Source organism: Apium graveolens, chromosome 11, assembly GCF_009905375.1.
Source record: "Apium graveolens cultivar Ventura chromosome 11, ASM990537v1, whole genome shotgun sequence".
NCBI classification, from domain to species: Eukaryota; Viridiplantae; Streptophyta; class Magnoliopsida; order Apiales; family Apiaceae; genus Apium; species Apium graveolens.
In genome coordinates, this window is record NC_133657.1 from 195,923,064 (window position 1) to 195,944,775 (window position 21,712).

At 31.8% G+C, this 21,712-nt stretch overlaps 3 protein-coding genes across 3 annotated transcripts; 2 read left to right on the plus strand and 1 right to left on the minus strand.

The window, feature by feature from the left end:
* Positions 1 to 6,396: 6,396 nt before the first annotated feature.
* LOC141696747 (DCD domain-containing protein NRP-B) lies at positions 6,397 to 9,316 on the plus strand. Its single transcript, XM_074500878.1, has 5 exons — positions 6,397 to 7,228; positions 8,203 to 8,303; positions 8,497 to 8,580; positions 8,698 to 8,808; positions 8,914 to 9,316. Exons 1-5 carry the CDS (start codon positions 6,544 to 6,546, stop codon positions 8,953 to 8,955), a joined length of 1,023 nt encoding a protein of 340 aa, XP_074356979.1. The 5' UTR covers positions 6,397 to 6,543; the 3' UTR covers positions 8,956 to 9,316.
* A 7,726-nt stretch (positions 9,317 to 17,042) lies between these two features.
* Positions 17,043 to 18,640, plus strand: LOC141698059 (uncharacterized). The gene has a single exon (XM_074502665.1). It carries the CDS (start codon positions 17,486 to 17,488, stop codon positions 18,500 to 18,502), a length of 1,017 nt encoding a protein of 338 aa, XP_074358766.1. The 5' UTR covers positions 17,043 to 17,485; the 3' UTR covers positions 18,503 to 18,640.
* Positions 18,641 to 18,927: 287 nt separating this feature from the next.
* Positions 18,928 to 21,274, minus strand: LOC141698377 (uncharacterized). Its single transcript, XM_074503064.1, has 3 exons — positions 21,021 to 21,274; positions 19,360 to 19,620; positions 18,928 to 19,142 (listed from the first exon to the last, which is right to left on the minus strand). The coding sequence occupies exons 1-3, from the start codon at positions 21,230 to 21,232 to the stop codon at positions 19,106 to 19,108; spliced, it is 510 nt and encodes a 169-aa protein (XP_074359165.1). The 5' UTR covers positions 21,233 to 21,274; the 3' UTR covers positions 18,928 to 19,105.
* Positions 21,275 to 21,712: the final 438 nt, after the last annotated feature.

Genomic DNA, 21,712 nt, shown 5'->3' on the forward strand with positions numbered 1-21,712 from the left:
TCTCTTATTTTCTGTTTTTCTCTCAATCTTTTCTCTCATCCTCACATGAAAGGCTCAATTGTTGTTTGTCCTACGGAAATAAGAGGTAGTTGAGAAGAGTTAATCTGGGATCATATGATTAGGGGAAGACCATATGGGGCTAATCATACTCATTTCACCAGAAGTGAGTGCATAAGCATTTATGACTGGGGTCACAGTTTGACTCATAGATTGCTTTGTGGTTATGACAGTGTGTTATCCTCCACTTATAGTGGGAACCTCCAATTGAATTAGAGGGGATTTGACTGGGTTACTGTCATGAGCACCATCCTCAAACCCTTGTATCTCTTACAACATACTGGCACTTGAATGTGTTATGCTTGCCTTTCTCATGACATTGTCATAGGCAATTGTTCTTCTAGCTTTGACTGTTAAGGCAGCTTCTGCTAGAGTTATGAGGGGATTTGTTCCTTCTTGAGGAACCTCCAATTGAATTGGAGATGATTTACATAGCTCCCCCTCAGGAGTACTACCCTCAAATCTATCAGTCTGTTAAGACTGTTTTGCACATGAAGGTGCATTAGTGATATTCATGAAAAACTGATAAGTTTCCATATTTGTGATACCAGTTCCTTTTTCTCAAACACCCGAACAACTGAAAAACATTTTTGGGGATTTTGTCCTTTTGTAAAACAGGTTCCTTTTGAGAGTTACCTGAGTGAGATTGTGTTTGAGTTTGTGTTTGTGTTGTTGTGCCTGGGTAAACTGCATTTGGTTTTGAGATGTTTTAGCTGCAGTTTTAGCACTAATACCTGTGAATTGATTATTTGAATTCCCTGTTGATGTCTTGTATTAGACCTGTAATGCATTGAACAAATGTATTCTTTTTGGAGTTTCACTAGACAAATACATTGTAAGATATTCTATCAGCTTCATAGTATTTGTCATGAAGCTGCAAGTCATTTATCAGCTTGTTGAATCTTTCAAACACATCAGTAATGCTTTCCTTAGGCTTAGCCATGAAACCCTCATATTGTGAAATCAGTATCCTTCTTTGATTTGATCTAACCTCCTCAGTTCCTTCACACAGTATCTTAATATTTTCACATATCTGCTTGGCAGTATCACAGTTGATAATATTGTTGTACATCACATTGTCAAGTGACTCAATCAATATCATTTGCAAGCTGCTATCCAGGGAAACTTTCTCATTTTCAGGATTTGTATACTCAGCAGGATCTTTTGGAGTATAATGAGCTGGTATGACAATGTCTCCACCTGTAGATTCCCCAACTCTTACCATAGGAATGAAGGGTCCATTCTTGAGGATTTGAATGTAGAATGGATTTGTCATCCTGATAAACAACATCATTTTCTTTTTCCAAAGAGTGTAGTTAGCTTTGTCAAAGGTAGGAATTTTGATGCTACTGATTTTCTGTGTATTCATTATTCCAAGATCTTGAATCTGTTTGCTTTCAGATTTTGCTCTGATACCACTTGTTAGGTAATGAATCACACACAGAGGGAGGGGGTGAATGTGTTTTTCTAATTTTAGGCTTTTCTTGAAAGATAATGGTTGAACAAAGTAAATTAAATCTTGTATAGAAAGGTTTCATGCAGAAATTAAACTTGCATAAAATAAAGAACACAGAACTTCAAAACTCACTTAATTTTTGTATTAAAAATTAAGATGCTTTGCTACAAAATTTCTAAGCTCTTTGAAGTTAAAGAGCTCAGCTCCTCTCGAGAGTGTTACAAGAATTTTTGATCTAAATTGTTACTTCTAACTAGAGGACCAGTGTTAACTTTATAGCTCAGTTAACTACTGGTTTACACAGTGAATAATAAACATGCTATTAGCTTTTCTAAACTGCCACTTGTCATTTCTATTTATAGAAAAGCAAATCTTCCATTTCTGGCTTAACATATCTTTATCATCCCGTGTTTACTTTAATCTTTCTCTGTCAGTTAATCTTTGTCATTGATCTTGCACACTCTTCAAGCCGCTTTTTGTAGACTTGTCAATCTAGCTGTTGGATTGTTTGTTGATTGTTTATCTTGGATATTAAACTGATCTGCAATTCTGTACTTTGAGACTGTACTTCGAGATCTCCAGTTTGATTCATTTGAACAGTTGATATCTCGATAAGTATAAAGGCTTATCGAGATCTCTAGTACTCCATAATGAGTTTGGCTTGAAGAGGTCTTCAGCTCAACGAGATCTCTAGTCTTCATAACTTCACTTGACTTGTAGATTTCTCTGAGTTTTCGAATGGATATGGACTTGTCGATAACTCTGAGTTCTCTAGTGAAGGAATGACTTGTCGATAACTTTTTGAGTTCTTGAGTAGCTTTCCTGACTTCTCTACTCCCGGTGGATATTGCTTATCCGTTGAGTAGTTATTGCTCATCCGTCGAGTAGATATATAGCTTATCCGTCGAGTAGATATTGCTCATCCGTCGAGTAGATGTTATTCATCCATCAAGTGGATATATAGCTCATCCGTCGAGTAGATGTATAGCTTATCCGTCGAGTAGATATTGCTCATCCGTCGAGTAGATGTTATTCATCCATCAAGTAGATATATAGCTCATCCGTCGAGTAAATATTGCTTAACCGTCGGTACTCTCTGGAGTTTGAATGACTTCTCGATAAGTCATTCTGGAATTCTCGAATGACTTCTCTATAACATTAAATATATGACTTGTACAGATCTTGACTTAGAACATTTTTCTCCAAATAGATTTATTCAACTCCAACCTTCTTCAAAATTCTTCTGAGACATAATCTTTCTTGATCTTGTTCTAGATAGGATCCTTAGGCTTGATACTGTTTTAGGAACAAGACTTCAGTCTGCTCATTTGCATTTTTACAGACTTTAAGTGTTATAAGTGCAGAATACATATTTAGATAACAATACAACTTACTTAGGGTTGACAAGTTGTTTTAGTCTTGTTAAAGTATAGACATGTCTTTTACAACAATAGCTTAACACATAATTTTAAATATAAATTTTTTCATATTTTTATAGTTATAATAAAAATAATTTTGTATGATAACATTTTTATAATGAAATACGAGACAAGCATATATATATATATAAATAATATATATAGATAATATAATTTGTGAAATTTCTACATTGTTCCAATTTCTGAATCTAATTTCAGAATAAATTTAAAATAACAAAACTAACAACATATAATTAATAAATAACATTATTAAAATTATTAAAGCATGGATATGAGATTGTTACAGTTTTAATAACTATTCTTCATAATATTTTTTTTATAGTTTTTAAAAAGATATAGTTACTCCAAATAATTTGTTAATCATTAAATTTATATTTTTCAGGATAGCTCGATACATAAATTTATATAAAAAATATTTTGATATTTTTATAATCGTAATAAAAAAGTTAAAATATAATAATATTTGTATATTAAAATGCGGGACAACACCGTGCCGAGTAATATATATCAGTGATATCGATTAATATATATTTTTATAAAAAAATGAATTTTACACGTTTATAACTTTTCAAGCATTTTTTATATATAAGAGTCATAATATTACTTAAAAATCGCTAAAAAAAGTTTCACAATTTTTAATTTTATTTTTAATATCCATTTCCTTACTCCAACAAACATAAATGTTTTTTTTTCAAAATTTAGCTATAACCTTTTTACGACTTATAAATAATTTACACAATATTTTTTTCGGTATATAAGTGCTTATAAACAAAAATTGTATTTTTTGTAATATTTTCTTGATTTACAAATGCATCAGACATTTTCAAAATTTTAACAATTTTTAAAACTTACTAAATTCATGTCTTATAGCCTTTTATAGATTGCAAGAGATTCTCGTGTATGAAATAGTCTTTTATAGATTGAAAGAGATTCTCGTGTATGAAGTAAGGGAAAAATTGCTAAAAAATATTAATAAATTAGAAAATTTCAAATGCCAAAATATTACTTTAATAAGAAGTTTACAAAATGGTACCATAATTGTTGGTATCGTAACAACATCTTAATATCTTGAAAAATATAACAATAACAATTTCTTCGATCTATTTTTGATATTCCTCATTGTCAACAAATAATAAAAGTGACTAAGTCAACAACACTCAGTCTTAAGAATAGGAGACCACTTGTTAATAGTTTACTCTGATATCTAAAAAATGATTTTTACTTTTTTAAAATGTAGGTAACTAATTAATTCTCTAAGGGGAAAATTATAATTTAAGCTCACTAAGATAACTTTTTATAGTTATGACTCATGCAATTAAAAAGAATGATTATCATATCATGAAAAACGCGTAAATTTCAATTGCTTATATATTAACAACGTAAGTTTCGAAATTCTATAATAGAAAAAAAGTAAAGTAACTTCATATTTCATAATTACATAAAGTGATAAATAAATAAACTACTATCAATACAATACCCTAAACATTGGCAGAAACACTTTCTTAAATATTGCTGTGATGTTTAAATTTATAATATTATTATAACAAATGTGACAATAATAGAAATAAATCAATTGAATTGGTAATATATCGAAGTAAAGAAAATACCTATTTTAATATCAAGTATAAAATTATATTCAAAAATGAAAAACAACAAGTCATGAACTCGTTAATACAATAAAAATAATACGGATAAGAGAATAATGTCCCTAATTAAGTTAATTAGGGAAGTTATATGAGTATAGGGTATATTTTAATGATAAATTTAATAAATTTTTAATCAAATTATTTAATTAATGAGATATTTTTCATGTATTAACATTAAAAAGTTTTTGTGTACCTACTCAGGATATGAAACTCTACGAACAAAAATAATAGTTCAATTTTTTTTGACGGAAGTATAATAGTCAAAATGAATAGGCATTTTTACGGGGTGTATTGAACTGAAATTTTAATACATTATATATAATCCATTGATTTTAATGGATTATATCTGATTTTAATTTTACGCGGATTCTAGATAAAATATCGTAGAGTTGATAAAGAATTTTTAGAATTTTAATACAACTCTTCAAAATCTTATGAATTAGGGTGGAATTTCATAAACCATAAAATGCATTGAATAATCCCATAAAATCATGAAGTACAAAAAAATCTTTTAACATGTGAATATCATCAAATTTTAATAATTTTAAATAATCTCAGTTGAATACTATCAGTTTTTAAGTATAATTTAAAATTATGATTGAATACCACCAGATTGTGTATCATAAATCTTAGTTGAATAACATAAAATTATAATATATTTTTTTAAAATCTCAGTTTAATACACCTAGATTTCATGAATGATTTTTTTTTTTAAATCCCAGTTAGTACACGCCATGCGAAATCAATATGAATAGGACGTTTTTTTGAGACAAATAAACAAAAAAAATGTAAAGAATTCGTAGTACTATCTAAAAGGAGGCAGGCAACACGTAGCATAAACAATGTGACAGGTGGGAGGGCACGTGTCATGAGACAAGGAAGACTAAGTCACGAGAAAACTGCCGGGGCCCATCTGAGACAATAAACTTAGCAACTAAGGCAAACCATATTTTAATGTTTACTTGTTGTGCTTCTAGATACACCTACAACCAAACCCTTCCGTATACAACCAAACCCCCAACGTTCACCTTCTCTTCTCTCATCTGCATTGTAACTTCACTCCCTCCCTCACGTCACTCCACATCCAAAACGCGTTTCATTGAATACCGGACCATTATTTCCTTAATAATTTTTGGTATTCGAATTAAATCGAGTCGAGTTTAAATCCAATATATTAAATTAAGATGAATTAAATTGAATGCGATAATATAACTAAGTCATGATTCTTAAAATCTCTCCCAAGGGTATCATGTCAATTTTATGTTTATAGTGTTTATTTAGTTTTCCTAAACTGAGAACATTTGTATTCCAAATATTTTCACATATCACTTAAATGTTTTTTTATTTTTATAAAAATAAATTCACGATATTGTCCTTAATCTAGAATGTCATATTAATTTTTATCTCAAAACTTTTGTCACAAATTTTGCCCCTCCAATTTTATATCTTGTTCCATCCCCGCAAGTAACATCGGTTTATTTGTTGTACTACAAATCTGAATTCGATTTGCGCTCACCTTCAAATATGTTATTTTTGATTCTCATTTGTTAGAAAATAAATAAATATAATTATTAAATAACCGATTGAGTTACAAAATTTATATATTTTATAAAAAACATAAACTACACTTTAAATTAAAAATCAACAATTTTCTTTTCAAGACCACACTGTTTTGACAAATCTACACGCCACCTCCAAATTTCTCAACCCCCACCTTCTTTCTTAGAAATTTCCCAAACCCCCAACTCACACCCAAAAATAATAAAACTACATATAAATATACACACACATGTTCACTACATTCCCACTATCTTTATAAAACATTTCACAACTCTTCTCATATTCTCTCTATCTCTCTCTACTATTCTCTCTCCAAAACCTCTCTTTTACCAGCCAAGCTATACTTACAATTTACAAAATTTTGCGTCTATAATTTTATCAAAAAATGGAGAACAACAACAACAACAACACATCTTTTTATCAATTCAGTGACCAACTTAGAGTCCAAACCAACAACTTCCAAAATCTCTCTCTTAATGACTCAATTTGGAGCACTTCTTACGGGTCAAAAAAACCCGAAACCCGACGCAACTTCGATATCCGAGTCGGAGGTGGCCTCAACTCGGACCCAACCGACTCAGTTACTCAAACTGACAATAACCCAAAAACCAATTTCAATGGCTTCAATCACAGCTGGAAAATTGAGTCTCCCCAAGTCGGGTCACAGTTCGGGTCGAACTCAAATGGGTCATTCAACAAAGGGGTTTATTCGAAACCTAGCTTTAATTTCAATTCAGTTAATGGGGTTGACTCAAATGTTGTGGGGAATATAAATAGTGCTTTTAAGGGGAAGATGATTGATCAAGAAAATGGTAATTTTAATTTTAATTATAATATTAATCAGCAGCAGCAGCAGCAATTTCATGGGAAGAGTGTGAAGAAGAACAAGAACAAGAATAATAATAATGAGAGTGGTGGTAAAATTGGGGGTGAGAATAAAAATGGGGTTGAAAAAAGATTTAAGACTTTGCCACCTGCAGAATCTTTGCCAAGAAATGAGAGAGTGGGTGGGTATATTTTTGTGTGTAACAATGATACTATGCAGGAGAATCTCAAGAGGCAGCTATTTGGTATGTTTTCTTGATTTTCTTGAAGTTTATATATTTTTTGATGATTAAAGTTTGTGTTTTTTTATGATTTGATTAGTATGATTAGTGTTTTGTAGCTTATGATGATTAGGATGAATTTGTTGATGTGAGTATGTGACAAAGTTTGAATTTTTTGCTGAGTTTTGATCGGTTGGATTACTATGATTAGTGTAGTTTAGCTGATCAATGTTTGTGTTTTTTTAATTGTGATGTTGCTTGATTATGTTTTTTGTTGATTTGGTTAGTATGATTAGTGTTTTGTAGGCTATGATGATTAGTATCAATTAATTGAGGTGGGTATGTGACAAAGTTTGCATCTTTTACTTGCTTCAATTACTATAATTAGTTTTTGCTAGTTGTGTTGATTAATATGCATCTATTGATGTGGGTATGTGAGAAAATCTGCATCTCTTTGCTTGGTTGGATTTGTTTACTAGTTTGTGTTGATTAGTATGATTCTTCTTATGCGGGTAGTGTTTTTAAAATAGGTTAGTGCTGGGTATATGAAGTTTATATGTTCTTAAGTTGTATTAGTTGGCTTGCAAAGTTAATTAAATGATCAAGTTGGATTCAATGAAGCTTTTGATCATTCAAACTTGTGATCTTTGTTGTAATTTCGAAATTGCCAGTTTGATGTTGGGTGTATGATGAACTTTCTATATTTCTTATTTTATTAGTTGGTGGTTTTGTAAGTATATTTTGTGTTTAAGTTAGATGTTCTACTATCAAAGTTGTGGTCTTTGTTGATATTTTAAAGCAGCAATCTTTATCTTTTATATGAATTATTTTGAAAATAAAACCTAGCAGAGTTAATGATAGTGATCTGTTGCAAAGATTTTAGTTCATCTTTTGTTCAAAGTACAATAATACTTATGGGAACCATTCCCTTAATTTTTGTTATGATATGAAGCTTGTTTGTGATTCCTAATTGTTTTATGCTATAATCATCTCTCCAGGTTTGCCTCCACGTTACCGTGATTCAGTCCGAGCCATACTACCAGGGTTGCCCTTGTTTCTCTACAATTACTCCACTCACCAACTACATGGTGTTTTTGAGGTTTGTCCATCTTCCTTTAATTTGTTACAGTTAGGTATTGCCTTTTTTTAATTCTAGCTGGGAAGTTTGGTTTGAAATGAGAAAAGAAATGTGATTTTAAAGCTCACATGATATTAGTTAGTCAGAAATTTAGAGTAGGGTATCGATTTAAAGCTTACATGATACTAGTTTTAATACGACTTTGATATTGCAGGCTGCAAGCTTTGGAGGAACAAACATTGATCCCACTGCTTGGGAGGACAAGAAGAACCAAGGAGAATCCCGATTCCCTGCTCAGGTTTATACATATACTATTCTACTCATAAAACCATATAGTTCAAATCAGAGTTTCATGTGTCATGTTTTGCAATGCTTTAAGTAGTAACCTTTTCCCATTTGTTTAAATTATGTACAGGTTCGTGTAATGACAAGAAAAGTTTGTGAACCACTGGAGGAGGATTCATTCAGGCCAATTCTGCACCACTACGATGGTCCTAAGTTCCGCCTGGAGCTAAGCATACCCGAGGTATATGGTTAACTAATTGTCTAAACATTCATCAAGCACCGAGTAGACCGTGTATCTTTAATTTTTAATGTACTGACCAGACCTTGGTTCTTTGTCAATTTGCAGGCTATCTCTCTGTTGGACATATTCGAGGAAACCAAGGCTTGAGAATGCAGCATCGCATGGAACCACCCGCTTAAAGATCATGAAGACAGCGGAAGAGTTCAGATGTTAAGATAAGAGACTATATTGACTATATTATAAATATACAAGTACTATATAGAGGGGACTAAGGAGTATATGTGGAAATCAAAATATGTACAAGTTATGAAGAAGTAACTTTTACTTTGTGTTTCATATGGATGGTGGAGGTGGTTGTAATTTTGACTTCTGGGGTTCGAGTGAAGGATGAATGTGTATAGATAAAGTGTAAGAAATAATGGCACCTCCGTTTATGTTACTTTTGTGTTATATTTCTTTCTTGTGAATGATTGAATAAATATCCTGTGAAAAAAGTTTGTTTGGTAAAGAGGGCATGCATTCTTGATGTTTAGGGCTCATCTACTCTGGGATGGAAGAAGAAACGTGCTCTAGTGAGTAGAGATATTAGGTGGCCTAGATGTGTCTGTTTCAACTTTTATGTATAGACATTTTAGATGGGAAATTTATCTAGTCATTAGAGATATTTTATCTAATGAAAACCAATGCCAACATATCATTTTCTAGTTACTAATCAAGGTTGAAGCTTGATCAGTAATAATTAATAAAATAATTTTATTTTTCGGTACCAATGAATAGAGAGAGTGTATTTTTAAGTAATAAATTTGGTTAAATAATTATTCTTGGTTCCAACTTAAATACTTTTAAGGATGTTTTACTGTATTAGTTGCGATGTTAGGTTTGAGATAATTGAAGAATTATCGGTTGGGGGTAGATTGATTTATAATTATTTTAGATTTGATATTTAAAGTTTTTAACTTGGAATATGGTTGTCTACAATGGAAGACTCTTCTTTGTTTCTAGACACCGTGATAAATCTGGATGTTCACTAGAGTGCGAGACTCCTATTTTTTTTCCCTTAATATATTGTGATGCATAATTGAATTAGAATTGGTCCTTGTGAAGATATCCCTATACATGATTACATTCAATGCACGGATCTCTCACTTGGTCCCTAGTCAACTTCATGAATTATGTTAGTAGTATATTATAAGAAAAGTCATACAATTTAGGTGATCAGTTATGCCGGAGATTATTTAATGAGAGGTGTAGTGTTAAGTTTAATAATGGGGGGTAAGTATTGGGGTGTCTTTGTCGCACGGCTATTTTTCCAAAACGAATTTTGTGGTTGCTATGTTTAATGATAAAGGCTCCAAATGTCACTAAGAATGACTCTCAATATCAATTTTGCCAATAATGATCTTCAATGTCATTTTGTGAAAAAATGTCTCAAATAACATTTTAAAACGGAGTTTCGGTTTCCGTTTTGATTATTAATAAAAAAATACAGTTACGGTTGACGTTTTTCTTATTTTTTTTATTTATTTAAATTGAAAAACGTAATTTCAATTAATGTTTTTAAACAAAAACGCACTTTCAAATTATGTTTTCATTGTAAACGCTAGTGTTTTGCAATTTTTTAGTTTTTTTTACACGAAATACTTAATAATGTTATATCTCCAAACTCAAAACTTTATTCTAAGAGATGTTTTGTTCATATTATATATATATATATATATATATATATATTAATATTTTTAAATCTTAAATTGTGAATTGGTAAACCCAAAAATATTAAAAAGTGGACTCTGATTTAACAATTTTTTACATTTAAGGATTCACCAACTTCCCTTTTAGGTTTTAGAAATTTTAAAATATAAATTAATAAAACGTAAACCGATTTAGGATTTATGATTTAAGGCACTAAACCATAGAGCCTAAACCCCACTTATTAATCATTTTAAATATTTTAGAGTTCAACAATTTTCAATTTGCGTTTTAAAAATTTTAAAATATTTATAAATATAAATAAAATACTAACAAAATATCCCGTATAATAAAGTTTTAAACTTCGAAACATAACATTATCTAATATTTCAGATGAGTTATTTTCAGTTTGCAACCCTTATCTTTCATTTAAATTCAAAACAGTATACCTACTTTGTAAAACACAGTTTACAACCCCTAACTTTTAAAATCAAATACAACATGTATTCCCTTCATAATTTTCAGTTATAAATTTGGAATTGAGGTGTTTAATATTATTTTTATAATTTAAAACATTATAATATTAATGTCATTTATTTTATATTTTACTTAATATAATGTTAATGTCAATTATTTTATATTTTACCCAATATAATATTAATGTCAATTATTTTATATTTTACTCAATATAATTTTTAAATAGTTAAAATATAGATATATTTAGAAATTTTATGATTATATTTATAAACATATATTTTGCTTGATATATATATATTTTAAGTATTTTAGCATTATGATTAATTTAGAGTATTACTAATAAAAACTAACTATATTTTTTTTTCATGTAAAAAATGCATCGAAATAAATATTTTTATTGATTTGAAATTTTAATTATTAATATTAAACAGCTCAATTTCAATTTATTACTTAAAATTGTGAAGTGGATGCATGTTGTATTTGATTTTGAAAGTTATGGGTTGTAAATTGTATTTTACAAAGTAGGTATACTGTTTTGAATTTAGATGAAAGATAGGGATTGCAAACTGCAATTAACTCTATTTCAAATTTTTTTTGAAAAAAAATGAAAAATACATTGAAAATCAATCCTGAAACTCCGTTTCGATGCAAAAACACATTTTCAAGTTGCGTTATCATTTTTAAAAAAAGGAAAATCTAACCTGAACTCCCGTTTTCACTTATTAAGAAAAAAAATTAAAATAAACGCAAAACAATTTTGTATTTTTGACAAAGTTTTTAAAACATAACATACTTTTCCGTTTTAAAATAACATTTATGATCATCTTTTCGAAAAATGATATTTGAAATTATTCTCACTCAAATAGTGATATTCGAGGTCGAACACCTGTTTAATTTTTACCGGTATTAGGCAGTGCCCCTGTTCAGCCCGCTCATACAAATAGCAAGTTGAATTTAAAATGAGAGTTGTACGAATAGCACCGATGAAACGGTCAATTACTTGGTGGCAGAGGCGGATCTAGGGGGGGTCCAGAGGGGTCCCTGGCCCCCCCTAAATTTCCAAATATAAGTTGGTAGTATGCAAAATTCATCACTTGTGACTGTAGCCTGGCTGGTTGTTTCTGTTTTGGTTCTAATGAAAAACCAGGGTTCGAACCCTATCTTTCTAACTTTCCTTCCTATATGCCTCTTCTATATTTACTTCTTCTTTTTTTATGGAAGTCTGTATATAAATCATGGGGAGCAGTTGATGATGCATCATGGTGACCCCTTGATGGATACAAATCTTCTTAGAATGATTTTCTAAAATTTTTTTGGACCCCCGTAAAAAAATTCCTGCGTCCGCCACTGCTTGGTGGCACAGGGTCATGAACATGAAATTGACGTAAAGTCACATTTGTGATTTGTGAACATATCTATGCATTCAATGTATTGATTCGGTGATCTCTCCATCTATTGTCAAATTCGTGGACTACATCTTTTTATGTACACAAAAGTTTTTTTTTAAGGCATATGCGCAAAAGTCTTAATTTTAGGTGAAAATTGCTTCAACTTTACTTAAATTTAGTGTCCGTTTGGAAAATTTTAAAATAAATAACTTATAACTTAAAATGAATAAATGTCTTATAAGTGATAAGTAAATAAATGCTTGTAAGTTGTATAAGTTTTTGGATAAAAGTCATATTTTTTTACTTAATTGAACAAAAATAAATAAATTATAAATAAAGTTATCTTAATTCGTGATTATTATATTAGAAAAATAGTTTAGAACACATTTTTTAAAACTAAAGTTAATAAAAAAATAAAAATTCAAAATAAGTTGAGAAAAAGTATGTTGTTACCAACATTCAAATTATCAGCTTATAAGTTATAAATCCAACTTATAAGTTGGGTCGACAAACACTACGAGATAAGTTATTACGGGCTTATAAGCTACAAGTAACTTATAAACTGACAAACAAACGGGCCTTAGAGTTTGTATAAATTGCACGGCTTGAATCTTTGTGGTTCAGTAAACATGTTTCAACATCATGAGGATTTTCTTGTGTTTGGAGGCCCGCCGAACGAGGCCCAAAAGGCACTTGGGCCGAAGAGGCTAAGTCTCTTTTATCTGGCCTAAGATAGCCCAGACCAAAGTCCTGATCCGAATACATCATTTTCAGGGGATTACCTCACCCAATCGTTGTGCTTAAAATGTAATTCCATCTAATTTTTCATGCAAATTAAATCATTCAATAGTAATGTCATAGTTTACTTGATAAAAAAAATAGTTGAGTAAAAAATTATCCAAAAACCCGATCAAAATCAAATAAGATACTATCGGAATCATATAATATTTTTTTCAAATCGAATATAACCCGAAATACAAGATTCGATAAAAATCGAATTGGAAAAGTAATGATATGATGTTTTTACTCCTAATAGATCATAATAGCTACATTAACGCAATTTTTATTCACTAAATTTGACTATTAATTAATAAATTTAATATTTAAAATAACTTAATGACATTAGTTAACAGTCATGTAACACTTTTTAAGTTGTTACATTAATTCAGTAAAAATATTTAATTTAATAATAAGATGTTTTTTGAAAGTCTTACAATTATCAAGCAATATTGACCCCGAAAGATCAAAGCAGACTATATTTCGAATTGAAATCTGATTGAATAAAGTTTAACCTGATTCAAAATATATCCCACATTCATAATCAAAAGTTTTTTTTTTCAAAAATACTCGATAGAAAATATTTCAAAAAAAGTAGAATTTCGTAAAACAGTGTTTTGGAGGTTAACGACCAGAATAAAGATCAAGGGTGATATCCGAGTATGAAGGAATGTTGTGTATGGTGGTGACTGAGCTTAGGGCAAAAAAATCGAATTAAAACCGAAACCGAACCGAAACCGAGGAAAACTGGGAAAAGCCGAGCCGAGAAAAACTGATCTGAAACCGAATCGAGAAACAAAATACTGAACCGATCATACAAGTGCCTATGTACCTTATTTATAGGGATCGAGTCTCACGTAATTCTTGGGGATCAAGTTATCTAGGCTAGGATAAGGTTTTTTCTACCCGCGCAGCCCAAGCCCAGACCTAAGTTAGACCTTTAGCCAATTAATCAAGTAAATCTCGACCGACCCCACATGCTTTCTACAATCCCGCGGCATCCATTTCTTCCCGTCATTGTATGAATGTCCCATATCGACCTCGAAATTTACGAACAACCCAGTCATCTAAGGGTCATTTTCCATATTTCATACAAATTTACCTAATACGAGTCGGTTTGGTTGTCTCGGCTAGATATTTTCAAAAAATCCGAATCCCGAAATCCGATATGGAAAAAACCCGAAAATCCCGATCCGGAAAAAATCCCGGTTCGGCCCGGCCCGCGGGCCTTAAATGAGCCTCCTTTTTTCTCGAAAATTCGGCCCGTCCTGAAACCCAAAAAGCCTGGATTTAAAAAAGCTCAGATCGAAAAAAGTCCGGATAAAAGCCCGGTTCGGCCCGAATAAACGCCCGGTTCGGCCCGAATAAACGCCCGGGCTTTTTGAAAACCCCGATTAAAAAATTGAATTTATTATATATAATTTGAAAATATACAAGACTTTTTATAATTTTTAAAATATTATATTATAATATTAGAAGTAATTAAGGAATATATGATTATTTATATATTATATTAAAAAAATAATTATTTATTTCAGTGTCTAAACTACTCTATCTGATATATTAAAATATTATTGTCTCTGGTATTTAAATTATTCATAATTCGAGTTATAATTTTTTTTTAAAATATATAAATAACAAGCCCGGATAAAGCCCGGTTCGGCCCGATCCGTCCCGGCCCAGCGGGCCTAAAACGACCCTTATATTTATTAGGAAGCCCGGACCGACCCAATTTTTAAAAAAGCCCGGCCCGATTCGTTTTCAAAAAAAAATCGGGGTTTTTAAAGCCCGGCCTGATGGGCTTTTTACGCATCTCTAGTCTCGGCTCATACTAGCTCTTTTTAAATCAATAAATGAACCCTCTCCTTCATTATTCCATTAGACGTGAGTACACGAGCCCAACTTGGATGTGGATATCCTTCCTAATTCACCTTCAATGTTGGCTAGAACTCATGTGATGAGCTAGCAGCCCACTAACCCTGGTTATAAGGTGATATTAGCCCACAAGCCCAACACAAACAATGTGCTCAGGTGCCCAACTCGCATGATGTGAGCCTAGCTCATATAATGAGCCCACAAACCCAGCTCACGCAATGAGCCCACGAGCCCAGTTCGCTTGTAAATCCCATTTCACAGAATGAGTCCATGAACCCAATTGCATGTTGAACTCAGCTCACACAATGAGCCCATCAACCCAGCTCGCATGTCGAGCCCAATTCACACAATAAGTCCATGAACGCAGCTTGCACAACGAGCGCACGAGCCCAGCTCGCACAACAAGCTCAACCCATTAACACTTTGTATTCTTTTAAAGGCTCGTTCCTTTAATAATAGACAAATCAAGATACGAGCCCACTGGCCCAACTTATGCTTTTCAGTAATTTAAGTCTATCTTTCCAACGTATCGATGAGAAGCTCTTTAGGGTCATGCCCAGAAGTTGACATGACAGTTACAATTTTATATGTAACACGAAACGAAATGCAATATTTATTGCAATTATTACAACCAACCTTGCAATCTTCTATACAACTTTTAACATTATCTGAGAGTTAATTGTATTTTATAACCCCTACCTTTCATTCAATAACAAAAATTATATATTTATTTTCAAAAATATAGTTTGCGACCCCTAACTTTCGACTCAAATATAATATGCATCCTTTTAACTATTTTGTTAAAAATATTTATATTTTGAAGGGTAAAATTGAAATTCAGTAATTATTTAAATAATTATTTCAATTTTTTAAAATTAAACTAAAAGTTAGAATTTCAAATTATAAAAATAATATTAATATCAATTATTTTATATTTTACTCAGTATAATTTTTAAAATTTTAAAATATAAATATATTTAGAAATTTTATGATTATATATATAAACATACATTTTGCTTGATAAATATATTTTAAGTATTTAACATTATGAATAATTTAGAGAATTACTAATGTAAAATAGCTACTCTCTGAATTTTTACTTACTTTTTGCTTGGTCATGCATTAAGACTACTATAAAAAATATAGTTCTATAATTTATTTTTAGAATTTTTTTTTAATAAAAATTTAAAATTATTTTTTTATTAAAAGAAAAAAATATTTAAAATTATTTAGGAAACCATACTTTACGGAAGTTTCAAAATGTGTGCCGATCTTCCGTCACCAATGTAAAGAATCCAGTAGGCCGGAGGAGGTATAATTTTTTTTCATATAAATATGCATTAAAATAAATATTTTTATTGATTTGAAATTTTAGTTATTAATATTAACATCTCAATTTCAATTTTATAACCTGAAGTGATGCATGTTGAAGTTAATATTGAAAATTAAGGGTTGCAAACTGTATTTTAGAAATTAGACTTACTATTTTGATTTCAAAGTGCAATTAATTCTATCTTTTAAAATAAATTTAAAAATATAAGTATTTCTGATAAATTTTATAATAAAAAATTGATCATAACCAAAATTGACCCATTTATTCAAATTGTCAAGGTGTGCAAAAATAGACGGTGGCATGCTACACAATTACTAATAGCGCACAGAAACCGTTTTGCCCTGTTCTTTTGTTTTTTCTTTTGACAAAAACACACTTACCATGCTAAATACCAACAAATACAACAAATATTCTTCTCAACCCTCTACGTGTGTAACTATCATCCACCAAGTTTAATCACCTATAATAAACCATTAAACCTCCACCTTTTTCTAATTTATCACATTTTTATCTCCATGTGAAATTTCCATTTTAAAGCCAAAACAATCACTAAACTATTCACCTTCCATAAACACACACTTAAACTCATCAATCACCCGACATCAGAACATGCAACACTGATATACATGTTAAAATAACAACACACTAAAATAAGGAATCAAAAAACATGTAAATACGTTAGTACACACCCCCTCTGCACATTTTCTAACAATGTGGACTGTGCCTGAAATGTCGTTTACTTGCTTATAATTTATTCTATCCTCTGAGTTCATTTCATCTTCAATTTCCAGACCCTCTGCCTGCATTTTTTTAACCTTGGACCGCGCCTGTTACCTGTCGTTACGCGCAATAATTTATTCGAGATTAATCGTATTTTATTCTCGTCAAGATCTCTCAACTTGATTAATTTATGCTCCCAACGGTCTAATTTAATCGAATCACGACGTTGGAGATGTCATTGTAATTCAAAATTTCAAATTAGTACAGTTAATTTGTTCTTCTTAAGAAGTATACCAGTTTGTACTGTTGTTCCTCATAATCTGTGCAGAGTCTTGTATATTCTTGCTTCAAGATTCTTGTACTTGAATAGTACATTTTATACAAGTTGTGAGAGTTTTAGTACTATTAGGTGGTTTTGGAAATGGGGAATTGTTCAATTAAAAGCGGTGTGGTCGAAAAAAATCATTTCAGGTTTATTAAGATTGTGATGGATTCTGGTAAAATAATGGAGCTTGAAGGTCCTAAGTTAGTTCATGAAGTTGTTAGTGATTATCCTGGTTATGGCATTTTCAAGAAAAATTGTGTGTCGTCGACGCCATTGCCTGATCGAGAGAAGCTTCTTTGTAGCCATGTCTACTATCTTCTCCCACTAGCAGAGCTACAAAAGAAGGTTTTGCAGAGTAATGATCATGTTAAAGACTTTAAAGCGGAGATGAGCTTGAATGAAGTTAAAGAGGGGGACTCTGCTGATGATCGGGTTAAAGATTTAAGCACGAAGAAGAGCTTGAATGAAGTTAAAGAGGGGGATTTTACTGATGATGGACTTAAAGATTTAAGCACAAAGAAGGACTTGAATGAAGTTAAAGAGGGCGACTCTACTGATGATCGCGTTAAAGATTTGAGCACGAAGAAGGGCTTGAATGAAGTTAAGCTGGTTGAGAAGAGTCAGATTACAGAAGATGATCATGTTAAAGATATAAGGGCAAGGACGAGGTTGAATCAAATTAAGCTGCTTGACAAGGGTCAGATTGCTAAAGATAATAATCTTAAAGATGTAAGGGCAAAGGTGAGCCTGAGCTTGAATGAAGTGGAACCAGTTAGAATGTCAAGTGCTGCTTCTGACATTGTTACGAGTTTAACTAATGGTTCAGGACTGGAGGTATTGCCACCACCACAAAAGGGCATTTGGAGAGTGAAACTGGTGATTAATACGAAACAACTGGAGGAAATATTTTCGGAAGATGTGAATACAGAAGCATTGATTGAGCAAATGAGGATGGCTGCAGCCTCGGGGCACGTGACTCCGAGGAGGGCGAGGAGGTACTTGGGATTAATCTTGAAGCCAATTCTCTGTAATGTGTTTAGAGCGGCTAATGATCGTCAGCAAAATGAAGTCGAGCCAATGGAAATGTGTATTAGCAGTCCTATAAAGGGATAAATTCTGGTGTTGCTCATGTGTAGTAATAAACATTTCTGGTAAAATGGAAACTCTTTTTTCATTTTTGAAGGGATTCAAGATTTTAATTTTGTTTCACTGCCATTCTTGATTTTATAGATGATCTAGCATACCGATGAAGCGTTCATCTGTAGCATACTGTGAAAGCTTGTATTAAACATGTATAATTACCTTTTTTAACTATATGTTTAACACACATAAATGGATTGATTATGCATGTTTAATACAAGCTTTCACAGTATGTGTGTTACAGATGAACTTTTTAACTCATGGAAGTTTTGCTCTTGTCTATGACATTTATGATCTACTACATGACTGAACTTTTTCGGAGATTCTGTGCATCATGATTTGCAGACAGATTACTGAAATATTGAACTGAAATGAGAAGTTGGGATAGAGAACTTCCATCTGAGAAAAGCAATTTCATTCAAGACCTTTATAATGTACTTTAGGTTTTCTTGTTCTATGGGAAAATGATATAATCTACAATGCAAAACAGTATCGAATCAACCTAAGAATCTAATATTTGCGACATCTTGCCACCCTCCAGAAGAAAACGTCTCGACTCACCATTAATGCTAGTATCTACTTCTTGGCTTTTTTCGACCTCTTCTTTTTCTTGCTGCAATAGCAGACGTATAGTCAATACGTTATTACAGGCCAAGGATTATAATCTGGCTTATAGATAGTGCACCATATCAGCAAAATGCAGAAACTCTACATATGTATCCTGGTATGCTAATGACTCTTAGCATATTGCAGTTGATTCAATTATATGTATTACAGGAAGCATTATGTGAGAAATTAAAAGTGAAATCCACAGAAATAACGTACTCTACCTAGGTGGAGGTTCATCAACATTTTTTACAAGGGGCACTGTTTTTTCCACTGCCATTTCCACTCTTCCGAAGCCAGCAACTTCATCCATGCTCTGACCTTGTCGCATATACCTCCCACCAGATTCCACAAACCCCGGACAAGGTCTATAAGCTTTTATAGGCCACCATCCAAAGCCTGGAACAGTTGCTATCCCGCCCTGAATCCTTCCTTCACCATTACATCCACTCTCGATTTCCTCTTTCCCACAGGCTTTACAACCACTGTAGAAAAGTTTGTACCAATTACCATTACAAAAAACAGTCATTTTAACATTATTATCAATCTATGAAGAGTGCACTAGAAGTACTTATCAATGAATAGGAATATGTTTCTAGGGGAACGCTCATTTTCCTGTTACATTATATTATTCATGAACTTCTTGCAGGAATCAGAAAGAAACTATCCTCAAAACCTCGGTGCAGGGTGTTTACTTTATCAATTAGGCAAGGTGAAATAAGAAACTTTAAGAAAGTAGTGTACTTTTTTATTAACTCCTCACCCATCTAATATCTAGATAGTGCATATGGAAGTCCAAGCTCAGATAGTCTGATTTCCCATGTCTAAAGAAATTTACTGTTAATTTAAGGAACACTTTTCAACAGGCTAAATGCTAACAAGAGTGAAATTGCTGTCATTCATCTACATTTGAGATGAGACCTACTGAAATGATCGGTAAAGAGGTAGAAAGTTGTTGTCATCACCATGAGAACAAGCTGATTTAGATCACTTTCATCCCCTCCCCCCCCCCTCCCTCCCTCCAATAATATCCTGCAATACAGCATAGCCATGCGAAATAGTTCTGCTGACAAATCAGGATATGGTGTGCATATAATTTCCCTAGGTGGTGTTGGTACATACTTGGATTATCAAAAACAATCGAGCAAGGTTGTATCATCCATATATCCCGTGTAATAATAAGGCTCCTACATTAATTATCTGCCAGTCCATAGGTTCTGAGATGAATGGCCTATATCTTATAGGTTGTAACTAGTACAATATATAGTAAACGTCACGCTGTCCACAGCTAGAGGAACAATTGTTGTACTCCGTAACTAGCTCATGCACCAAAGATGACAGTCAGGACTTAATTTCACATTTAGTTCTTGATTGATATTATCAAATTAACAAGTGAGAACTAAACTAATGATCTAAGTATTAAATATTTACTACGGTCAGTTGCAGGAATTTTAAATACCAAGTCCGGAGGAGAATCCCGAAAACTATAACCAAAGATATAATCACACTCTAATTACTTTTAAGCCGGGGTATTTCCCATGTTAAGTCTATAGATTGGTCAATGACTCAAATTTTACTTCTGTCTCATTCTTAAGAAATCCAACTGTAGTTTTTCCAATTGTTCTATCCAATAAACTTATGTTAAGACAAGGTATATTGTACCATCTCTCTTTGTTCGTTAATTTTCTTTTAGCCCATATGAATCAAGCTTACAAATTCAACTAAAAGTATCTCATTTCACTAAAAAACTGCTTAAAAATCACAACTTTCAAGAAACACATAAAGTTACCATAATTCACCCAAAAAAAGGAGCAAAAAGAGTGAAACATAAAATCAAGAATTATGGTTATTTAAATGACAAAGATTTAAGTACATAAACACATACTTGAGTGGGAAAACATCAGATTTAGAGACACTCTCATCAACTGAAGTAGATGGTGGTGATGAAGGTGCAGAAGAACATTTAAAGTTTAAAGATTTATTGGACCATGTAGCAGTAGTATTAGTGCTCCTCCTGCTGCTAATGCTAATGAAATGATGATGGAGATGGTCTTGTCCAGGAGGGACTGTAAGTGAGAAGAAGATAGCTGTGGACATTATTCTTCTACTCTGTCTATGGCCATGTTTTCTTCCTACATTTTATCCAACACTATATATACTTGTGTTTTTTTATATAGAATTAATTTATTCTCGTTTTTTTTATAATTAATCATAAACGCACGGAATGAGTCAAACTTGTGAGTTCCGGCGGGGACACAGCTCAACCACTTCACTCTACAGTCTACACCAAGACATATTAATGGAACTTTTTAATTGTCTTATATTTTAAAATAATTTAAATTGTACAATCTCAATTCTCAAACAGTTGGACTCCAATTATTCATAAGATTTCTCAAACCCTGGTAAATACTGGGCCCGTTTAAGATTTTTTAAAAATTACTTAAATTTAAAAAATGGCGTATAAGTGGTATAAATATTGTAACTTATAAGTTATTTATGTGTTTGGAGATGTTTAGATAATTGTCCTAATAAGTGGGTGACGTGTTTGGTAAATCATGATTTATAAGTTATAATTTT